This window comes from Nycticebus coucang, chromosome 3 (genome assembly GCF_027406575.1).
Source record: "Nycticebus coucang isolate mNycCou1 chromosome 3, mNycCou1.pri, whole genome shotgun sequence".
NCBI lineage: Eukaryota > Metazoa > Chordata > Mammalia > Primates > Lorisidae > Nycticebus > Nycticebus coucang.
Window position 1 is genome coordinate 19,021,084 of NC_069782.1, and position 20,719 is coordinate 19,041,802.

At 40.9% G+C, this 20,719-nt stretch overlaps 1 protein-coding gene across 1 annotated transcript in view; it reads left to right on the top strand.

The window, feature by feature from the left end:
* The window catches only part of C3H12orf42 (chromosome 3 C12orf42 homolog), a 152,920-nt gene that overhangs the window by 59,360 nt on the left and 72,841 nt on the right, over window positions 1-20,719 (top strand). The window contains exon 3 of the mRNA XM_053583351.1: window positions 5,697-5,765. Coding sequence (XP_053439326.1) covers window positions 5,697-5,765 — 69 coding nt within the window. The remainder of the gene's footprint in view (window positions 1-5,696; window positions 5,766-20,719) is intronic.

Genomic DNA, 20,719 nt, shown 5'->3' on the forward strand with positions numbered 1-20,719 from the left:
TTTTATTTCTAACAACTGTTCTTGCATTGCTTAATTTCTGGCTCATTACACTTTCCAGATCTGCTCTTGGAACATGGAACTGATCTATTTCCAAAGTTTCAGTTACCTCGGGTTCTGATCTTATAATCTCTTTAAACCAGCTATCTATAAGGATCAGTAAATCAGTAACTTGCCATCCTGGAGCCAACATGACCTGGTAACTTGTTAGAGAAACATAATCTCAGGCACCATTCTGGACCTCCTGAATCAGAATCTGCATTTCAAATAGTCCTGAGGTGATTCTAATGCACAATAAAATGCAAGAAGCACTGGATCAGTAGCCAGTAGCTTCCTGATATTTACAGGCAGTCCCCTTGTTACAAGCATCCAGCTTATATTCAACTGTGCTTACAAACGGAGACTATTACAGTAAGCCCCCAACTTGCAAACATCTGGTTGACATACAACTCACTTACCAATGGAGGCTATTCCAGGTAATAGGTAATTACACCTGTTCTAACCTACATACAAACTCAACATAAGAACAAACCTGCAGAACCTGTCTCATTTGTAACCCAGGGACGGCCTGCAAATGTGTTTGTCTATGAAGACTCAGAGAAGGGCATTGGGACTGTTGCCAAAAGAATGAAATGGCATGCTGGTATATTGATGAGCTGTTGGTTAAAATCAGAAAGTAATTTTCTGACCATGGAAACTGCAAATGAAACAGTCCACATTAAAACTAAGTAGACAACCCACATATTTTAAAAGGTTTCAAACAAGCGAGAAATGAGTTTTTTGTCTTTTAATGTCCTTCATCCTCTGCTTGGAAATGAAATGATTATCTTTTTATTTATTTAATTTTTAATTAAAATCATAAGTATATACATTTATGGGTACAACGTGATGATTTGATATACAATGTGGAATGCTTAAATCAAACTGATTAATACATCCATCTTTTTAAAGAAAGACTCCTTTTGGAAGAGATGCACGCCCCCAATCAAATGTTTTATTGGGTAGCAGTTAAATGATCTAGGCGAGGGTTTCAAAGGCTATCTTCTGATTTCTGGTTTCTGTTGCCATCCCAAGGCAGAGTAAGTATTTGCTTTTAGCATAGTGATACCCAAGCGTGCTCCCAAATGTTTCCACAAAGCCAGCTGCTCTTTTCAGGTCACCCTGGGAACTCTTCCTTTGGTTCTGAACCCTTCAACACCTAAAACCTTCTATTCCTGAAGGTATCTGTAAGGCAGGGAGGGCTCATGAATCTTCAGAGCACTTTGACGAAAGTGCTCAGGCAGAATACAAATGTCTACATACAATAACTAAGAAAATGCCATGAAGGCTACGTTGAACAGTTTGATGAGAATATTTCAGATTGTATATGAAACCAGCACATTGTACCCCTTGATTGCACTAATGTACACAGCTATGATTTAACAATAAAAAAAAAGAAATAACTTCCTTGCTTTGCTCAGACCTTTGGGCTCATCTGAAGACTCTCTCCTTCATTGATCAGATGTCCTATTGTAGCCTTAGTGGGAAAAAATCCCCCCACATGTACACACAAAACAGTCCATCACCTCTGTAGAATTTCTTGACTAACCATACAAGGACTGAAAATTCTGAGAAAATTCATTCCTCATCTAAAATCTTCATTGGATTTCAAATGTATTTTTGGTTTTTTTTTTGAGTATTTTTTATTTTTTCAAATTAATATGAGGGTACAATTTTTAGGTTAGATTGTTCACACTTCCAGGGTAAAGTTCCATTTGTAGAAGAGCTCCTCACCCAGGGGTGTGTTATACACCCTCACAATGTGCGCATTAGTCAAATGTATTTTTGCGGGAACACTTCTTTTGATGAATTTTGTGGACACATGAAACTTCATATTTACTTATGTTACTTTATCACCAGTTCAATAATGATTTCTCCCTGAGTCCCTCCTTTCTCTACCTCTCTCTCTCTTTTTTTTAAAGATCCCCTGAATGTATTTAACGACCAACCTTTCATGCCAAGTACTGAATCGATTACAAGGCCACGGCCAAGCACTCATCTGGAGAATCAAGTTATAAAATTGTCAGCGCAAAGCCCTGCCGCTGAGATACACTGGCCCTCCGAGGACCTGATTGTGGATTTAGTTTTTATTCTTCACGTACCTAAAAGGTGGTTCAAGCATGCAGATGCGTGTGTGTGCACAAGCACACGTGTGTGCAGGCCTGTGAGCGTGAACAGAACAAAAACTTGAACTCTTCTAGCACATACCACCTGTTTTCACATCATTTGTTGTTACGAAAGGTTTTTTTCTTCCCTTTTAATTAGCTGAGCTATCTATTTTTCGGTAACTTGTCTCTTCTCTAACATATGGGCTGTAACCGCATTTCTTTTCATTAGACCTGAGCCGTGTTTGTCATTTATACCATACTTTTGCCTCACTCTTTCATTTTGAAAGAAAGAGAGGTTTTTCTATTATTTTAGAGCAAAGCACCTCTGGTTGATGTGGCGACTCTTGTGGCTTTCTAAATGCACTTGATTTAGCTTTCAATGTGTAATTACTGCCAAACAAGTTAATTGCTTTGTAAGTGTCCAAAATTCCCTGGTTTAATTTTGCTTTCATTTACCCACCTTCATTATACATCCACTGTTCAACATAAACGCAAATGATTGTTAATGAATGCCTAATGCCATATTCATTAGAAAATCAGGTTAATGACTAGCAGTGAATATCCCAGCTACTTTATTCTTTCAAGCTTTTTATTTATTGATTTTTTTTTGGCAGGGGCGGGGGGTTTGTTGATTACAATAGCTTTTTGGTTTACAAAGAAAGTCTACCTGTGGTCTAGGCTTGCTTAAAAGCTTGAGGTAGAGCTTTTCTAAGGAATCAGAGGACTCCAATCCCTGCTTCTTTTTTCCTCAAGGAAATGTCTCTAAACTCATTAAATTGTGTACATTAAATATATGCAATTATTTGTGTATCTATTACACCTCTATAAAGCTGAGCAAAAAATTAAAAAAAGGAAACCACCAGAGTATATGTGCTCTCCTTGGGCTATTTGGCTATACCACGAAGCCTTTTGGTTTGGCGAGCAGGAATGTCAGGACGGCTGTGTGCAGATGGTGCCCTGAACAGGCTTCAGAGGCATTGCTTTTGTATCATAGCCTCTGGGAGTGGTGCCGCCCCATTATGCCCCCACAACCTGCATTGCTCTGAGCAGTGGCACTCAGATTTCTCTGCTGAGATTAAAAAGGGGTCATAGCAGTGTGGTTTGAGATCGCATTCAGTGCTTGGTGCTGACTACCCTGGACAAAGGTTCCCTATCAGAAGACACCAGAAATGTGAAAGGCTGAGAGTGGGGGGAGCAGCAGAGGGTCCACTGAATCTGGGATCTGAGGTGCACATACAGGATGAGTCTGTCTCTCCACCTGCTGCTTCTTGCTTTGCAGATGAGATTCCCTCCCTTCCCTGCACAATGGGGCTGCTTTCCCAGTCAAAACAGCAGGATTTTGAAGTATTACAGAGTGAAAAACAGAACCCAGACTCTGAAATTTGAGCACCAGCATGTTGCTACATGGTTGTGTGATCTTGAACAGTTTTCTCATGTATCAAGCGTGAATGTTGGTAGTTTAGGAGCCTTCCTATTGTCACACTCTGATTCTTTTTGGGATCCCAGGAGAGTTCCCGGCATTCCTTAAGCACATTGGATCGGATGCTTGCCATGTGCCCAGCATAGAGTTAACGTCAGGGACATTATTAAAAGACATAGTTCCTTGACCTCATGGGAGGGCACCTCAGGGTAGCCATAGGTGGTACAAATGTGGCACAGTCCCAGCACACCCATTTTCAGAGCTCTGATCTTTTCACTCTCTTCAATTACTTCCTCCATATTCTAGTAAGTCTGTCTTCCTCTGTCCCCGGGAGACTCCTTCTACTTTTCTTACCATTGTCCTTCAGTCTTGGTACTGATACCAAACCTAGTTCCATTGCACAGGATGTCACTCATTGACACGGCAAGTTTTGGAGCAGAGAAGAAGTTTATTCAGGTGGTGGCCAAGTGAGGAGATGGGAGAATAAATCTCAAATCCACTTCCCTGGAGATAGGGTTAAGGGATATTTATGGGATATTCATGGGTAGTCTGTGACATGGGTAAAGGCGACTGGAAGTTAAGAAAAGTGAGGGAATCAGTGGCCTGCACAGGTGTTGAGATTCTTCATAGGACACGTTTCATGACGCCACAGCACTCTACTGAGGGTGACAAAGTGACACTGTCTCAAAAAAAAAAAAATGGTGTCATGAACATGGTCCACGGGTAGAATTTTCGGCCATCAGTTGTCAAAAAGTCACCCATTGGATTCTCACACAGGTCCAGTTGAAGGTTCAGTGGTCTCAAATGACTTGAACTGAATAATAGTCAACTCCAAGTTCCTGAAAAAACTGCTTAGGCAACGGTTACTATGGTGACCTGTCCATCAGGCATGTTCTCTGTAAGGAAGCTACTGGGAGTTAGTTATATATTTTTCAGCTGTATGATTTTTAGCTGTTTGGGTTTTAAAATCAACTAAAAGCAAGCAAGTCAGGTTAAGTTTGATGGGCTCAGTACTCAGTTGCAGGACTTCGATCTCAGAGAAGTCATGGTCCCTTCGTCCACTTCTGTGTCCATCCGGGGCCTCCTGCCCATCACCCAACACTACATAATCTATATCTCTTGATCCTACATGTGCCTATGTTCCATGAGTCTCCTCTTCATAACGCTTAGTATCATTGAAATCTTGCTTTTATTTGTGTAATGTTTTGGTTATTACCTCCTGCTTTAGATTCTTAACACTTTGAAGAAAGGGATGCTAGTTTTTTTTTTTTTTATGTATGCTTGCATCCTGGCCATAGGCCTTTGGGAGGTCCCTCTTTCATGTCAATACTCTTCTCAGGCTGATAAGAGGCTGAGCTATGACTTTAGCAGGTACTAAATAACAAAAAATCAAAGGCCCTGAGAGTCATGGCTAACCAAATAAAAAGTGCCAAATTGAAAACCAGAAGAATGAAAATGAACCCTAATATCATCTTATTAAGTTTTGATATTTTAAGTAGAATTTCAAGGTATACTCTACTACTGTGAGATCCTCAGGGTACATTTGCTAATCTTTCATGGGACACCTATCTTATGTATTATAGATTTGCTCCAATCAAGTTCCTACTATGATAATTCTGCATAACAAACATCTCTAAAGCAGTGAGTTTCAGCAGGAAGGATTTATTCCTTATTTGTGTCTCTGGGTCTCTGGGCTGGCTGTAGCTGCATTGGGCTACTCTGGGATTGGGGCTGTGAGAGGTACATCAAAGTCACATGGTGAAAGAAGTAAATATTTGATTCAATTTCATCCTAATACATACTATATCACAGTATTCTCAAAATGCTTTGTCTCTTTCGTGATGTGTCACAGTTGAGAGTTTGTATTTTATAAAAATAAATTTTACAATGATTTAGTTACCACCTCTGGCTTCCTCTGGATTCTTGAGGGTGGTGGTTGTATTTTGGGCTCCCACATGGTCCTCCAAAGACTGGGACAGTGTTCTGGACAATATCAGGTACTCAGCAAATGAATCAGCCACATTGTTTGAATGCATTAGTTTTGGTTCTGCTCAAAAAGTCATCCCTAGATGAAACACATCTTTGTGGGAATGACTAAAGTGATACTAAATGCCTTGTTTCAAATTTTCCAGACATCCCCTTGCTATATCCCTATCGTGAGCAGTGCGACCCTGTGGGAGAGACGCACACCCAGAGTCCACGTGAGTAAACCAAGTGTCCCTGCACAGGGCTGCCTCCGCAGTGCCATCCCTTTGGGTTCAGTTGCTTAATACCTAAGAGGATTTGTTCCTTTGTATTTTTTAGGCTTTATAAAGGATTTGTTTTTAATTTCAAAATAAGTACAATGTTGAAATACCATTTCCTACAGAGCTTTGGATCCCTGTTTGAGAACCACACTACCCCCTTATGGTATGTACACAGAAACAAGTGTACAAACAAGTGTACCAGGCATCTGATGAGTGAAATTAGAAACCCCAGGGCAGGAGGTGTCCTTGAAGTGTAGCACCATGTGCAGAAATAAGGGCAATCATTTTATCTTACGAACAGCCGAGTTCCTCGGGCACGGGCACAAGTTGCAGGTGGTGCTGCTCTCCGTCCTGCCTCTGCTCGCTGCTGCTCATGATCCGCCTCCTCTTGGTGAGAGCCCAAGTGTGTGTGTGTCCCTATGAGGTACATATGCATCTCTACAAATGACTGTGATGTGGACATGGAGATGGTCACCAAGGCCAGCCTGTCCAGTTGTCCAGATCCAGTCCCATCCAGAGGAGCTTTGTTGACCAAAGCAGGAATGGGAAGAAAATATTTCAGCCAGCATGACTGAAATTTACACCCCAAGGGCTCCAATTGCCTTTATTTCCTTCCTAGAGCTCACACTGGTCAGTGGCACTGATGACATCACAAAGTCTCACATGCAGGAGGAAGAGGGAATTCGAGGTAGATAGTTTTTTTCTTCTATGGGCTCCCTTTTATAAAAATCTGGGAGCAGAATTGCTTCAAGTTACTGCTTGAGGGAAGTAGCCTATGGTGGCCAGAAATGGAATTGAAAAGTACAAAACAAGAGATGTGGAAAATTACATTTTAAGATGAATGAAAAAGATGAAATGTAGAAAAGGTGAAAACCATGATCTGTTTGAAGGACCTGATCTGGTTTTCCATTTGTACTCAATTAAAACAGCGAACGTGTCTAAATAAGGAATCTATAGTATGCTGTTTCACTGCTTTTATTTCCGTTTGGATTCCACGTAACTGACTTCTTAAGGATCTGTGCAACTAAGAGATTCTATGACTCCCAGTTTGGACTGTGTTAAGGGGAAATGGTCCCCAGCAAAGTCCCCTTATTGCTGTCCTTCCAATATTAATGCATCAAGGCTCTTAGAAGGCAATGCTTCATGAAAGGGGGCTACAGACCTAATCACTTGGCAAGGAGTGACACAGCTGGCCATGAGTTTGATGTTGTTTAGTTCACGCCACAGTGATGTGATGTGTTGGTCAAACTGCATAGAAGGTGCCTCCTGGGGGCCACTCTTTTCTCCTGACAGTTGAAGTGAGTACTAGGAAGTGAGCACAGTGCTATGTGAGATCAGGGCTTGGCCACAGCTGGATATTCTTTCAAATTGCTTCCTTCCCTCCTCTGTCTCTCTTTCCCCCCTTTCCCCACCTCTCTTTTCTCTGTGTTGGTATGGCATGGAAGGAATTATAGAAATGGGACTAAAAATATTTAAGATGTTTATTTTTAAAAGGCTTTCATGTCATTGTCATTTTTTATAGTATATACTACATATTGAATGCTATACTATTAATACCTTATTATATATTATATATTATACGTTGCATATTATGCACGGTGCTGCAGATATTATATAGCATATTATTTTATGTAATATGTCAAATGTCATATATCATATATTACACATTATCATATATTATATGTCAAATAACCCATAGTATATGTGTGGCCCTGTGTGTGTTTGTGTCTCTGTGTGTTTTGCAATATTATGTTAATTTACTGACTATCTAACAGTGGTCAGAAGGCTGTTCTAAAAGCAATAATAAAGAAGAAATCTTTGCCTATCAACAGTGAAGAACAAATAATGGAAAATTAGTAATAATAGATAATTAAGGTGATTCTAGGTGATGAAAATTGCAGTGCTGTGATGCAGCACTAGGGGTGATGCTGGGGTGGGAGGAGGTTACTGCCAGTGCTAAGATATGATGGTTGGCGAAGGCCTTTCTAAGAAGGGGTGATGTAGTCAAGGGTCACTTGGGGTGGGAGGAGGTTACTGTCAGTGCTAAGATATGATGGTTGGCGAAGGCCTTTCTAAGAAGGTGACCTTGTGGCTTAGCTGGGAACCCAGGAAGGAGGCCACCAGGTAAGTTCTTGTTGGCAGAAAGTCTTGAGTATGCATACTGCTGTTGGCAGAAGGGCCAGCCAGCATGAGACACACTGGGCCCAGCCGAAAGAATGTCAGTGCAGCCCAAAGTGCAAAGGAGTGGGGAGGGGTCAGATCACACAGGACCCTGAGGCCAGTGAAAGGGCTCTGTCTTTTCTTCTGGTTACAAGGCAGAAGCCTTAAAGAGGGCTTATTTTATAGTAGGGAATGAAATACTCTGATTCACTCTTTTAAGAGGTTCACTGGCTGTTGTATTCAGGTTGAGTTGTTGGAAGCAGGAGGCTTTGAGTTCCACAAGAAGTTATTAGGATATTCTAATGACGACAGATGGTGTTTAGAGTCACATTAGTTGAGCAGTACAGAAGTGATCAGATTTAAGAAAGATTTGGGGGATGAGCTGATCGGACATTGTAATGGGTTGGATGTGGGAAGAAAAGGCAATCAAGAAGGATTTCTAGGGGTTCAGCCTGAAAAAACTATAGGGGAAGGTGATAGAGGTGGTGGGGATTTTGAGAATAGATTTTTGGTGGAAATCATTAGTTTGAAGTACTTCGTATTTAGCATCTCATTTGTCAGAACTTAGTCTCCTGGTCAGACCTAAGCTGCAGAAAGGCTGGGAAATATAGTCTGTTAAGTGGGCGCATTGAGGCCTCTAACTCAGGGTTCTATAAAAAGGATGCGAAGAAAGTGGATGCTGGGTAGGTGAATGATATCATCTACTGCAGAAATTGGTAATTAAATATTGCCCCCAAAATAAGTGCTAAAAAATTACTTTTTCAATGAAAATACGTATAGAACTATTTTCTAAGGTATTGGTTTTATAATGGAAAATTTAAAGAATATACATGTCCATTAATAGGAGAAGGGGTAAATACATTGTGGCATATTTAGGGCGGTGCCTGTGGCTCAGTGAGTAGGGTGGCAGGTTTGAACTTGGCCCCAGCGAAACTGCAACAACAAAATAGCCAGGCATTGTGGCAGGCGCCTGTAGTCCCAGCTACTTGGGAGGCTGAGACAAGAGAATCGCCTAAGCCCAAGAGCTGGAGGTTGCTGTGAGCTGTGACACTACAGTACTCGAGGGTGACAAAGTGAGACTCTGTCTCTAAAAAAAAAATAAACACATTGTGGCATATTTATATAATGAAATGTTGCAACTAGTTTAAAGGAATGAGTTGAAGCTGCATACATCATCAAGGATAAATCTCAATGATTGGATGCTGAATGGAAAAAAATTAAGTCATAGAATTAATTATATTACATTCACTGTGATGGATATTGTCATTTAGAGGATAAATTCATCTACCTTTGTTTTCTCTCCCAGTTTAGAGTGAAATAATTTGATGCATAAACCCATACACCAGAGAGATGGCAGTAAAAATATATTCTAGGTCAAAGCTAGCCTGAAAGATTTAGTAATGTTTCCAAAAATATAAACAGAATATATCATTCTTAAGCTCACAAACTTCTAATGGGCTTCAATTTCACTCATCGTAAAATCCAAAGTCTTTATCATGGATCCAAGGCTCTACATGTTCTAGACCCCCTACCCTACTGGCCTCATCACTCATCCCTTTCTCTCTGGCCCCTCGCTCTGCTCAGCCCTCCAAGCATACTTCCCTCCTGGACTGGTTGCATTTACTGTTTTGTCTACCTGGAACACATCTTCTTTCAGATGCTCAGATTCACTTGCCTTAGAACCAGTGGACTTGATCTGGCAGGACAACTAGGCTTGGAGCTCTCCTAAGCACCTCATCAGCTAGCCCAAGGATTTGAAACAATGGTGAATATTTTTTAATGGAAAACTTCTAGTAATAAAAAAAATAGTGTCCATATTTCATCTACTTATATTTTTGCATATATATATATATATATATGAATGTTAGAAACTACATTATGAGGTATCACTTTATCTCATTTATTCTCTGGGATATCCCATAGAATTTAAAAAATAAATCAGGTAAAGTGTAAGTCTATCAGGATTGTTTCAAACTGTTTTTTAATTAATATGTCAAGAAACATTTTATATGAAGGTCATTGTTGACAGCGATGGCTCTAAGCCACATTTCTGCTTGCCTTCTTAATAAATTTCAATACTGTGACATTTTGAGGTCATCATTGTTTTTGTTTAATATTGTGACAGATGAAGATATCATATTAGAAGAAATGAAGTGTGTTGGCTAAATCATTTTCTTCAATGGATTCATTCAACAAATATTTATTTAGTGCCTGCTACATGCTAGAACATGAGCTCTGTAAGGGCAGGGCCTCATCTGTTTCACTTATTGTTACATCCCTAGCTCCTAAAGCAGGATGCCTGGCACATTGTAGATGCTCAGTTGGTATTTACTGAATAAATGAATTAATGTATCAGGCACTTTGCATGTGCTGGAGATAATCTGGTGAGGGTCTATTTTTGTTTTTCTATTGTTGTGTTTAGCTGCTATTCCTGGAATCAACTCACTTTGATTCCCCAGCATGTGGCCCTGTGATGGATGGGGGTTTGCCTGTTGCAGTTTGGAGTTAGCCTCAGCTGTAGGGCATAGGAGTAAAAACGGGAATCCATCTGTAGCTCCCAATGAACTGTCCACTAATGCTACCACTCCAGCACTTGCTTTCCTGTTGCTGCTCAGAGGACTTTTCTGATAGTATTGTTGGGAAACAACTGTTAGTATTTAGGGAAAAAACTGAAATTGCTTTCTGAAAAGTTTGCTTTCAAGTGGTTCCATATTTCAAATATATAGCCAAGTCAGGGATCATATGTTAAATGTATATTTTAAAATTATGTTGAAGGCTTCCATGTAAGCGTCCATGCTATGGTTTATTTAGCATGAAGAAGACAGAGGAGAGTTGGTCATACAAAGCTTAGTAACCTTGGAAAGCTTCTTTTCCACAAGTGTTAAAATGAAGGAATGAACCAGGAGGCTGTCATGCTGTGGCTGATTCAGGACGCTAAGAAATAAAGTGAACAGAGGGCAGATCAGACAACCTGTGGTCCAGAAAAGAGCATCATTTTCTCTGCAGGTGTGAGTTAGTTAGATTTGGATGGGAAGGCATTTTAGGATCTTTTATAAGAGAGTAATTTGGGAAGTGGAGTGTCTTCATCTCAGCATGACATGGTACTGAGCTCATTCTCAGTCTCCTCTGTGATTTTAGCAGGGGATTAACTCCTGCCATGGGTGGGATGGTCTGGAGACACCTTCTATATTCCACAAAGTGCTTCTGCAGGCATGTAAGGATGACCTCTGAAAGATTATAGGAATGTTTGGCTTTTCTAATATCCAACATGAACACTTAAAAGAAAAAATGTCCATTCTCTTTGATGAAACTACTACTAATTTGCCCAGACAATAGCTGGCAAGTCAGTGTCCCACAGAAATGGCACAGGGAACATATCTGCATACATAGAAGAAGTCCTACTAAGACTGCTTCTGATCTCCAAGAATTTGCTCTGCCTGGACAACAGAGTGTGAAGCTGGAAAGGTTGCCTTTCTGAGGTGGAATCATAGGCACAGAGTTATGGATAAACAATCAGGGGTTATAGTTTCCAACAGACTTGTTTAGTTGTCAATTAGTAACTGTTGATTAATAGGTACAAAAACCTTCAATTAAAAAATGGGCAAAGGACTTGAATAGAAATTTATCCTAAGAAGTTATATAAATAAACATGTGAAAAGATGCTCAATATCATTAGTTATTGGGGGGGGGGGTGTAAAGTAAAATGATAATGAAATGCCACTTCATATCCATTATGATGGCTATTGTATTAAAAACGGAATTAGAGAATAACAAGTGTTGGTATGGATGTGGAGAAACTGGAACTCCTGTCACCACTGGTGGGAAGGTAAAATGATGTAACCCTTATAGAAAACAGTATGGTAGCTCCTCAACAACTGAAACGTAGAATTACCATGTGAATAAACAATTTTACTTTACTTGCTAAAGAACTGAAAACACACTCAAACAGATACTTGGATGTCAATGTTCACATTAGCTAAAAGATAGAAACAATCCTCAATAGGTGAATGGATAAACATAATGTGGTATATTGCTATGATTCAATCATAAAAATGAAAGAAGTTTTGCTACATGCTATAAGATAGATGAACCTTGGAAACATTATGCTGTGTGACATAAGTCAGACACAAAAGGACAAATAAGTGTTTCCACTTACATGCAATATGATGGTTCATTTTATGTGTCAACTTGACTGGACTAATGGATGCCTAGATTGCTGGTAAAACTTTGTTTCTGGGTGAGTCTGTGAGGGTATTTCTGAAAGAGATTAGCATTCAAGTCAGTAGACTGAGTAAAGAAGATGTGTCCTCACCAGTGTGGGTGGCACCATCCACACTATTTATTGGATAGGCCTGAATAGAACAGAAAGATGGAAAAGGGGTGAATTTGCTCCTTCTGCTTGAGCTGGCACATCACCTCCTGTTCTGGGACATTGGCTTTATGGTTCTCAGGCCTTTTGACTTGAACTGGGGGTTGCACCAGTGGGTCCCTTGGTTTTTAAGCCTTTGAGTTTGGACTGGAACTGCACCACTGGTTTTCCTGGACCTCCAGCTTATACAGCAGCTCATGGGACTTCTTGAAATAAATCTTTTTTTCTATCTATCTATGTACATCTTATCAGTTCTGTCTCTCTGGCAAACCTTGTCTAATCCATGGGGTATCTAGAATAGTATAATTCATAAAGACAGAGTAGAATAGAGATTGCTGAGGCTTGGGGTAAAGGGGTAGTGGGAAGTTATAGTCTGATAGATATAGAGCTTCTGTTTGGGATGATGGAAACTTCTGGAAATAGTGATGATGATTATGTAATGTTGTGAATTTAGTTAATGTCACTGAATTAAATACACTAAAAAATAGTTCATGTGGTCAATGTGAAGCTGTGTATATTCTACACAAATAAAGATTAAGTGAGGGAAAGCTCTTCGAACTGTGCCTAGAATGCAGTGCTCTGTATGTGGTCACTATTATTTTGTGCCAGATACCAGGGATGCCGTAGTGATTAAGTGAGCATAGAGAAAAGACAGATCTCATAGATCATATACAAAGAAACGAAATGAGACTAACAGTGGAATTCCCAGCAGCAGAGATGGAGGTTAGAGACAGTCGAATAGAATCATCAATGTGTTGAGAGTTACAACAATCTAGTGTTGCGTATATAGCAAAATGATCTTTCAAGAATTGAGCTGGTCATCTTCAAACCTGGGACTAAAAGTTTGAAAAAAAGAAATGAAGATATTTTAAGATAAACACAAACTGAGATTTTTCTACCAACAGACCATGATGAAAGGAGTTTCTAAAGATTATGTTTCAAGAAGCGAATTGGCCCATTGGAGATCTAGAACAGAAGAAGGCCTGAAAACAGAGGAACCGGGAGGGTTGCTGATGTCACTGCTTGCTGCTCACTGCTTCAGACTCAGCCTCCTGCCCTCTCTGTGTCTCTTCACTGACAATGAATTATTTCACATGTCCCTGCCTCTGTGACCTGCTCCCCTGTGTAGAAACTCTTCTGAGGCCAAAATTGAATGAAACGAATGTGTGGTATTCGATAGTTATAAAGAATCCAAGGAGGATAAGTGTGACAGTGTATGAATGGATAAGCATAATGTGGAATATTACTACGATTCAATCATAAAAAAGGAATGAAGTTTTGCTACATGCTGCAAGATGTGATGTCTATTTTTAAAATATGGTGGTCTTGGGATGCTAATAATAATGTTTAGCAAAGAGGCAAAGGTGATGAAAGATTAAGCCATGAAGTTACCTGGAGGAAGAGTATACAGGAGGAGAGAATAAGTACACAGGTCCTGGGACAATAACTAGCCTGGGATATTGAAGAAACAGCAAGGAGGCTGGAGCAAAGTGAGTAGGGGGAAGATAGTAGATGAACTAAGAAGGTAATGGGTGCATGGGTACATCCGTATTTACTCAGGACAGGGCAGGCTTATACCTGTCATTCTGGAATAATAGGTTCCCCTTTCACACTCACCAAACTGTCAAAGCAGTTATGGGGGCCCCAGATCCTGTTCAACTGGAGAATTTTACTCTGAAGGGGATGTGGAGCCACTGGAGGGTTATGAGCTATAGGATGTGGCTTTGGTCTCACATAATTGTTTGAGCTGACTTGTTGGAGGTGGAAGAGGAGCTAGCAGGTCGGGATTTCCTCCAGGAGCTTGGGATTCTGGGGCTTGGAGGCTTTCCCAGGTTTAGCCCCCAGAGTCTCAGTCTGCAGTCCAGGATGCATGTAGGTTTAATCCATTTCAAAACTGGCTCATTTCACAAGGGCTTCAGCAAACCTACTGGAGAAAGGGAATGTGATTGTGGTCTATTATGGGTCTTTCAAGTGATCCCATGCTGCAGGACCAGTTGCTATACTTTGGATCATGGCAGCCATCACTAGTGTAAACTTCTATAGTAAACGGTATGCCTGGGGGGGTCTAAGGATCATATTGAAAATGACCTCAGGAAGACTGAGAGTGGCAGAGGACTTTGAACAATCATAGTCATTTACCCATGGTGGATGTGGTAATAATCAGATGAGTTTTAGGGCTTAGTGTGCTAGGAGAGGACAGATAAGTCCATATCCATATGCTGGAGACAGCCCGAGATGTCCAGGTGGCCAATTCAGTTCCAGAGTTTGGAATTGCCATCAAGTTCTTGACTGTATTCCAGGTTACGTAGAGATGTGATGCTGAGGTTGCTGGTACTGGCTTCCAAGTGGCTATTGCTTGAGTGGGTAGCAAACTGAATAACTTGTTGAAAATAGTGTTTCTGCAGAGAGACTAGGTGCCCAGACAGCCTGAATTCAAATCCTGGCTTTGCCGCTTTCTGTCCTGCCCTAGGAATTTGGAGATATGTCTCTTCTTCCTATGCCTCAATTTCCTCATCTGTAAAACATGGTGACTAAAGCAGCAACCTCATAAGTTGTTGGAAGCATTCAAAAGAGTTAGATGAGAAATGCCTGGAACTAGGCTGCCCACGCACTTTATATTTGTGCCTCTTTTTTGGGGAGCTGTTCCTTTTTGATCAGAGATCAACACTGTAGTCTTTCAGGGTTGGGAAGTAGGGAACGATTCCATCTGAGTTTCTCTTTAAATCCATCAGCAAAGGCTGATTTTTTTTTTTTTTTTTTGTAGAGACAGAGTCTCACTTTATGGCCCTGGGTAGAGTGCTGTGACATCACAGCTCACAGCAACCTCCAACTCCTGGACTTAGGCGATTCTCTTGCCTCAGCCTCCCGTGTAGCTGGGACTACAGGCGCCCACCACAACGCCCAGCTATTTTTTTGTTGCAGTTCGCAGGGGCCAGGTTTGAACCTGCCACCCTTGGTATATGGGGCCAGTGCCCTGTTCACTGAGCCACAGGCACCGCCCAGCAAAGGCTGATTTTAAGCAAAGTGTGAGGGTGGCCTTCAGGGCAAGCTTAGCCTTTATCTCAAGCTGTCATTCTGATTCCAAGTAGGAAAAGAAAATCAGAACTAAACTTGGCCACACTTCAAAGTAAAACATTGTGTTTTAGACTTATATCGGATTAGGCAATTGAAATTTAGAATTGTGGTACACGAAAATTGATCATTCTCAGGAGAATGAGGTGAGAATTCTCTAATAAAGATGACATCATTACAATTTATTATAATAATTTAGGTACTTTATCGAGTATTATATGGTTGTATTTATGAATCCTATTTTACCTGAGTAGCTTCCATACTCTACTAATGGGTTACTTATAACACAAGGAAGAATATATCTGGATTCATTACTCATCACAAGTATAATTATTGTTTAACAATATTATAAAGGGCTGTGATGAGACGCAGGTGTTTAAACATGCAGTGCCAATAGATTTGACACGGTATTCAGTTCCAGGCGTCTACATTTTTAAAGCCTTCTATTCACCAGAGGGGACAATAAAACTCAACACAATGGTAAGTGTGTTTGCTAAAAACATGAAGTGACTGGTTAATTTTTAGTCTTTTGATTCTAAAATACAATATTTCTTTTTTTGGCCATAAGTGTTTCTTAACTTCCAAGCCTCCATATTTTAGAGTAAAAAATGAAACCAGGCTATATTGATCAAGCCATATGGGGGTTTCACATCATATCTGGGTTTAATTTCAGACTGAGCAAATAAACTGAAAAGTGGAGGCTTTGACAAGTCTTTTCACCTGGAGTTTTTGGTACTTAGGAAGGGTGTAGCCCAACCCTCCGGCTTCCTAGAAATGATGAGTAAGGCTACAGATGATCATGGTCTGCTCAGGGCAACATGGCTGGTAGACCAGACTCTAGATTCAAACTTGGGTCTCCTAACTTTTGAGACTGGACTCTTCCCAGTGTGCTGTGTTGCTTCCAATCTAATGTGAGACTCTAATTGCTTGAATTCTTTATTAAGAATATCTGGTCAATAGACATCTTTGAGTATCAATTATGCCCTAGGTTCTGTGCTTGTTCTAATTCTGGATTGCTGCGCAATTCTTAGACTTGAGTACCGGTACCCATTCTGCTCTTTACTTTCCTACCGGTTAATGCTTTCTTTGATGTACACTCAAATGTTAATATGTTTGTGGCTTACCTTGAATAACCCTTAGGAAGGATTGGGAAGAAACTAGCATTCATTTATGTACTTTACACGTGTTACCTTTATAAAAAGATTATGGAGCTGATATTGTACCCTAGATAAAGATAAGCTAAAGCACTCGACAGAGTCAAATATCTTTTAAGTGACAGCATGGTAGATCGGTTCACCCACAGCTTAATATTGTACTTCACAAACACACCACTTAACTTGTGTTGAATGATTGACTAAATGAATGGTGGGCTTTAAACTCAGGTCCAGGTGGCTCTAAAATTCTTTCCACTGTATTTATTTGTCTTTTTATATCTTCTAGGGTCAGGAACAAAGCAATTGTTTAATAGATAACCTTTTGCCTCTGATAGCATATGAACTCAGAGTGCTTAGGTAGCTGCTATTGTAGATTTTTTAAAGAACTAGAAATTATGCAGCTGTGAAATTAGTTTTTGAAGATGCCATTGAAAGATCAAGGCAAATACAACACCACTATGAGGGCTAATAGCCTACATTGTCCTGGGTCTGGCACCCTTACTGAGATTATCTTATTTTAATTCTTATAACAGATTTTTGAAATATTTCCTCATTTTACCGGTAAAGAAAGTTAAATTTAAAAGCAATTAAGTATAAATGAAGTTCTATAACACAGGCTGAACTGCTACATCATAGACCTTGGTTGTGGTTCATTGTTCACCATTCATTCATTCATTTACAAAATGTACATTAGTTGTTGTTATACGAAGCTGATCTAGAGAGACAAAAATCAGTGTTTGCCAAAAATGCATCTATACGTCCTTCCATATAAAGAGATATGCATACAAGGTTTATTCACTGTGTTCTTTGTAATAGACTAGAAACAACCTGTATATTTATCAGCCGGGGTTTGGTTTAGTGCATTCTTAATACTGTAGAATAGTGTATCATTTTAAAAAGAATGAGTGAGTATGCTGTATTCTGAAAAGCCAATTTACAAACACAAGAAGTATGTTGTAGATAGGAAGTACCATATTGTGACAAGGTCAACCTACAGGAGCATATTCCTATAACCTCAACTTCTTCCCTGGCTCTGAAGAGCAAAGTGCCTTTATTCGTTGGTGCTGCCAGCCATGCCTGGCCCTTTATTGGGTTATTCCAATAATGAGTACAGAGAAGAACTGGGAAGAAACTCAGAAAGACCAGTGATTTGGGAATGAACAGAACTACTAAGGAAAAAGAAACTTATAGGAAAGGTAAGAGGAAGAGGGGGAAAGATTAGAGCCAGGGCTTGGTGCCCATGCCCAGTGGTTAGGGTGCCGGCCACATACCCCGAGGCAGTCAGGTTCTAACCTGGCCCGGGCCTGCTAAACAACAAAGATAACTGCAACAATAAAAAGCCGAGTGTTGTGGGGGGCACCTGTAGTCCCAGCTACTTGGGAGGCCTGCAAGAGAATCGTGTAAGCCCAAGAGTTTGAGGTTGCTGTGAGCTGTGCCGACCTGGCACTCTATCCAGGGTGACAGAGAGAGACTGTCTTAAAACAAAACAAACAAACAAAAGACTAGAGCCAGAATGGATTGAGGTTTGAAAGGATAGTTTTTGGAGATGGAGGAGAAAGGAAAAAGGAGGGAGGGAGGGAAAGAGAGAGAGAGACTGTCTAGGATGTGAAGAGCGAAGCTTTAGGGAGATTGGTGAAGAATAATTTCAGGTACCATGCAAGGCCTTACCTCTCCTGGTTCTTAGTCCCTTCACTGAGGATTTTAATTGCTTTCTAACTGGTTTTTGGATGCTTCCTTTCTTTTGACTGTGGCACCCATGGTGAGGTGGGCTGTGAGGAAACAGCTTTATCTGGGTTACACTGTGGTTTCATTTGTATCAATAAAGTGTGGGGACATATGCACCAAAACTTTCAGAAAACAGCTCAAGAACTTTTTTGTTGATGTGAATTACCTCTTGAGAGTAGTGAAAACTGCCTACTCTTTATACTGTTTAAGATTTTTAGAGTGTGCAGTTTTTACACTCATAATACATTTTTTTTTTTGTAGAGACAGAGTCTCACTTTATGGCCCTCGGTAGAGTGCCGTGGCTTCACACAGCTCACAGCAACCTCCAATTCCTGGGCTTAAGTGATTCTCTTGCCTCAGCCTCCCGAGTAGCTGGGACTACAGGCGCCCGCCACAACGCCCAGCTATTTTTTGGTTGCAGTTCAGCTGGGGCCGGGTTTGAACCTGCCACCCTCGGTATATGGGGCCGGCGCCTTACCGACTGAGCCACAGGCGCCGCCCTTTACACTCATAATAAAAAATATATTTTAGTGATATAGTTTGATTTGCTCATAAATAACTTCCCGTAAGTGGGAAAGCTATGCCCAAGCAGCAGTTATGTTCTCACTTCACAGGCTTTAAAAACACTAGATTTTGGAGTAAATTGCTTCTAATGCCTAACTGAAGCTGAAACAAATAGCACTATGGTCGTGGAAGGGGAAGAGTGTCCAGACCAAAGCAGGCATCTAGCTAAAGCCCTGAGTGGTTTAATTCCTTTCTACTTTTGAATTGCAGAAGGGGTATCAGGGCTTCATAGTATCTGTGTGAGTCTAGAGGGCTGAGATTAGAAAACAGACTCTCAGGCAGCATGACAGGTTTAGAAACAAAGACACTTGCCTGTCACCAAGGATTGGGGAGACAACTCAATGGGGGGATTTCCTCCCCACATAGCAAAGAACTGATCAAATGCCAAGGAGAATGAAATTAACAAACAAAACAAAATACTAAGAAACATGTATATTGGGGTCTAAGTTGTCCATGCACAGTACTCTTTTCTTTGTATGAATTTTTTTGGGGGGTGACAGAGACTCACTCTGTTGCTCTAGGGTAGAGTGCTATGAAAGAGAGCTTGAGCAACCTCAAACTCTGGGTTCAAGTGATCCTCATGCCTCATCTTCCCAAGTAGCTGGGACTTCAGGCACCCTCCACAACACCCAGCTAATTTTTTCCTATTTTTTAGTAGAGATGGGCTCTCATTCTTGCTCAGGCTACTCTTGAACTTCTGAGGTCAAGCTATCCTCCCACTTCAGCTTCCTAGAGTGCCAGGATTACAGGCACGGGCCATCATGGCCAACCATCTTTGCATGAATTTTGAACCCAGTGAGAAAGACAGAGAAACTAGCTAATGGAGGTCAAAATGTCAAATAGGCTGGAAATATGATTTAGGTATGTGAAAAAAGTGGGCTTTCTGTCCTGACATCCAGAATGACTTACCTGCAGCGCTCAGAAATCACAGAACTTCCCTGCAAGGATGGTGGGGCAGGCTTTTTCCTGATAAACTTACATTATGACTAAAGGCAGACTGGTGTCACTTGCTTTTTGTAGACCTCGAAGACAAAGGAGGAGAGAGGGCAGAGCCAGGCATGCTCATTTTTTTCTTCCCAGCTCCCAAGCCAGGTGAGTCACACTACCTCCAGATGTTGATGAGAAGGCAAGAGTGATTTGTAGGCAGGATTTGCTCTCTGGGATAAAGCTGAAGAGTATTTTTCTAAAGAAGTTGACAGAGCTTCTAGACTTGAGGGAGGGCCAGGACTCTTATCATACGAATTAGTGTCTTAGAATGTCTTTGGCATTTGGAAGGGCCCCAGCCAGTCCACTCATACACTTGAAGGAAAGCCATTCAGTTCATGTGCCTGACCACCTCTACCAAATGCATGGTCATAGGTAGAAGCCCATAGTTCCTTAATAAGAGAATCATATCTGTACAAGGAGAGAAGAAACCCATCAGCTAGGTTTTTATACACAATATCAAGGACTTCCAGAATTTAAGGAAAAACAATCATCCATGCTAGAAAAATCAAGAAGATCCAATGGAGAAACTGGCATTAGAGGAAACAGACATAATTCAGAAACCAGAAGGAAATATTCACTCCTAAAAGACATCTAATTAGTATCCTTTAGGGGATTCTGGGAAAAATCCATAAAGTAAGAACAGCTGTGTCCCTTAAAAGGAAGCAATCAGGCTCAGCGCCTGTGGTTCAAGCGGCTAAGGCGCCAGCCACATACACCTGAGCTGGCAGGTTTGAATCCAGCCCGGGCCCACCAAACAACAATAGCGACTGCAACCAAAAAATAGCCGGGCATTGTGGCAGGCACCTGTAGTCCCAGCTACTTGGGAGGCAGAGGCAGGAAACTCTTTTGAGCCCAGAAGTTGGAGGTTGCTGTGAGCT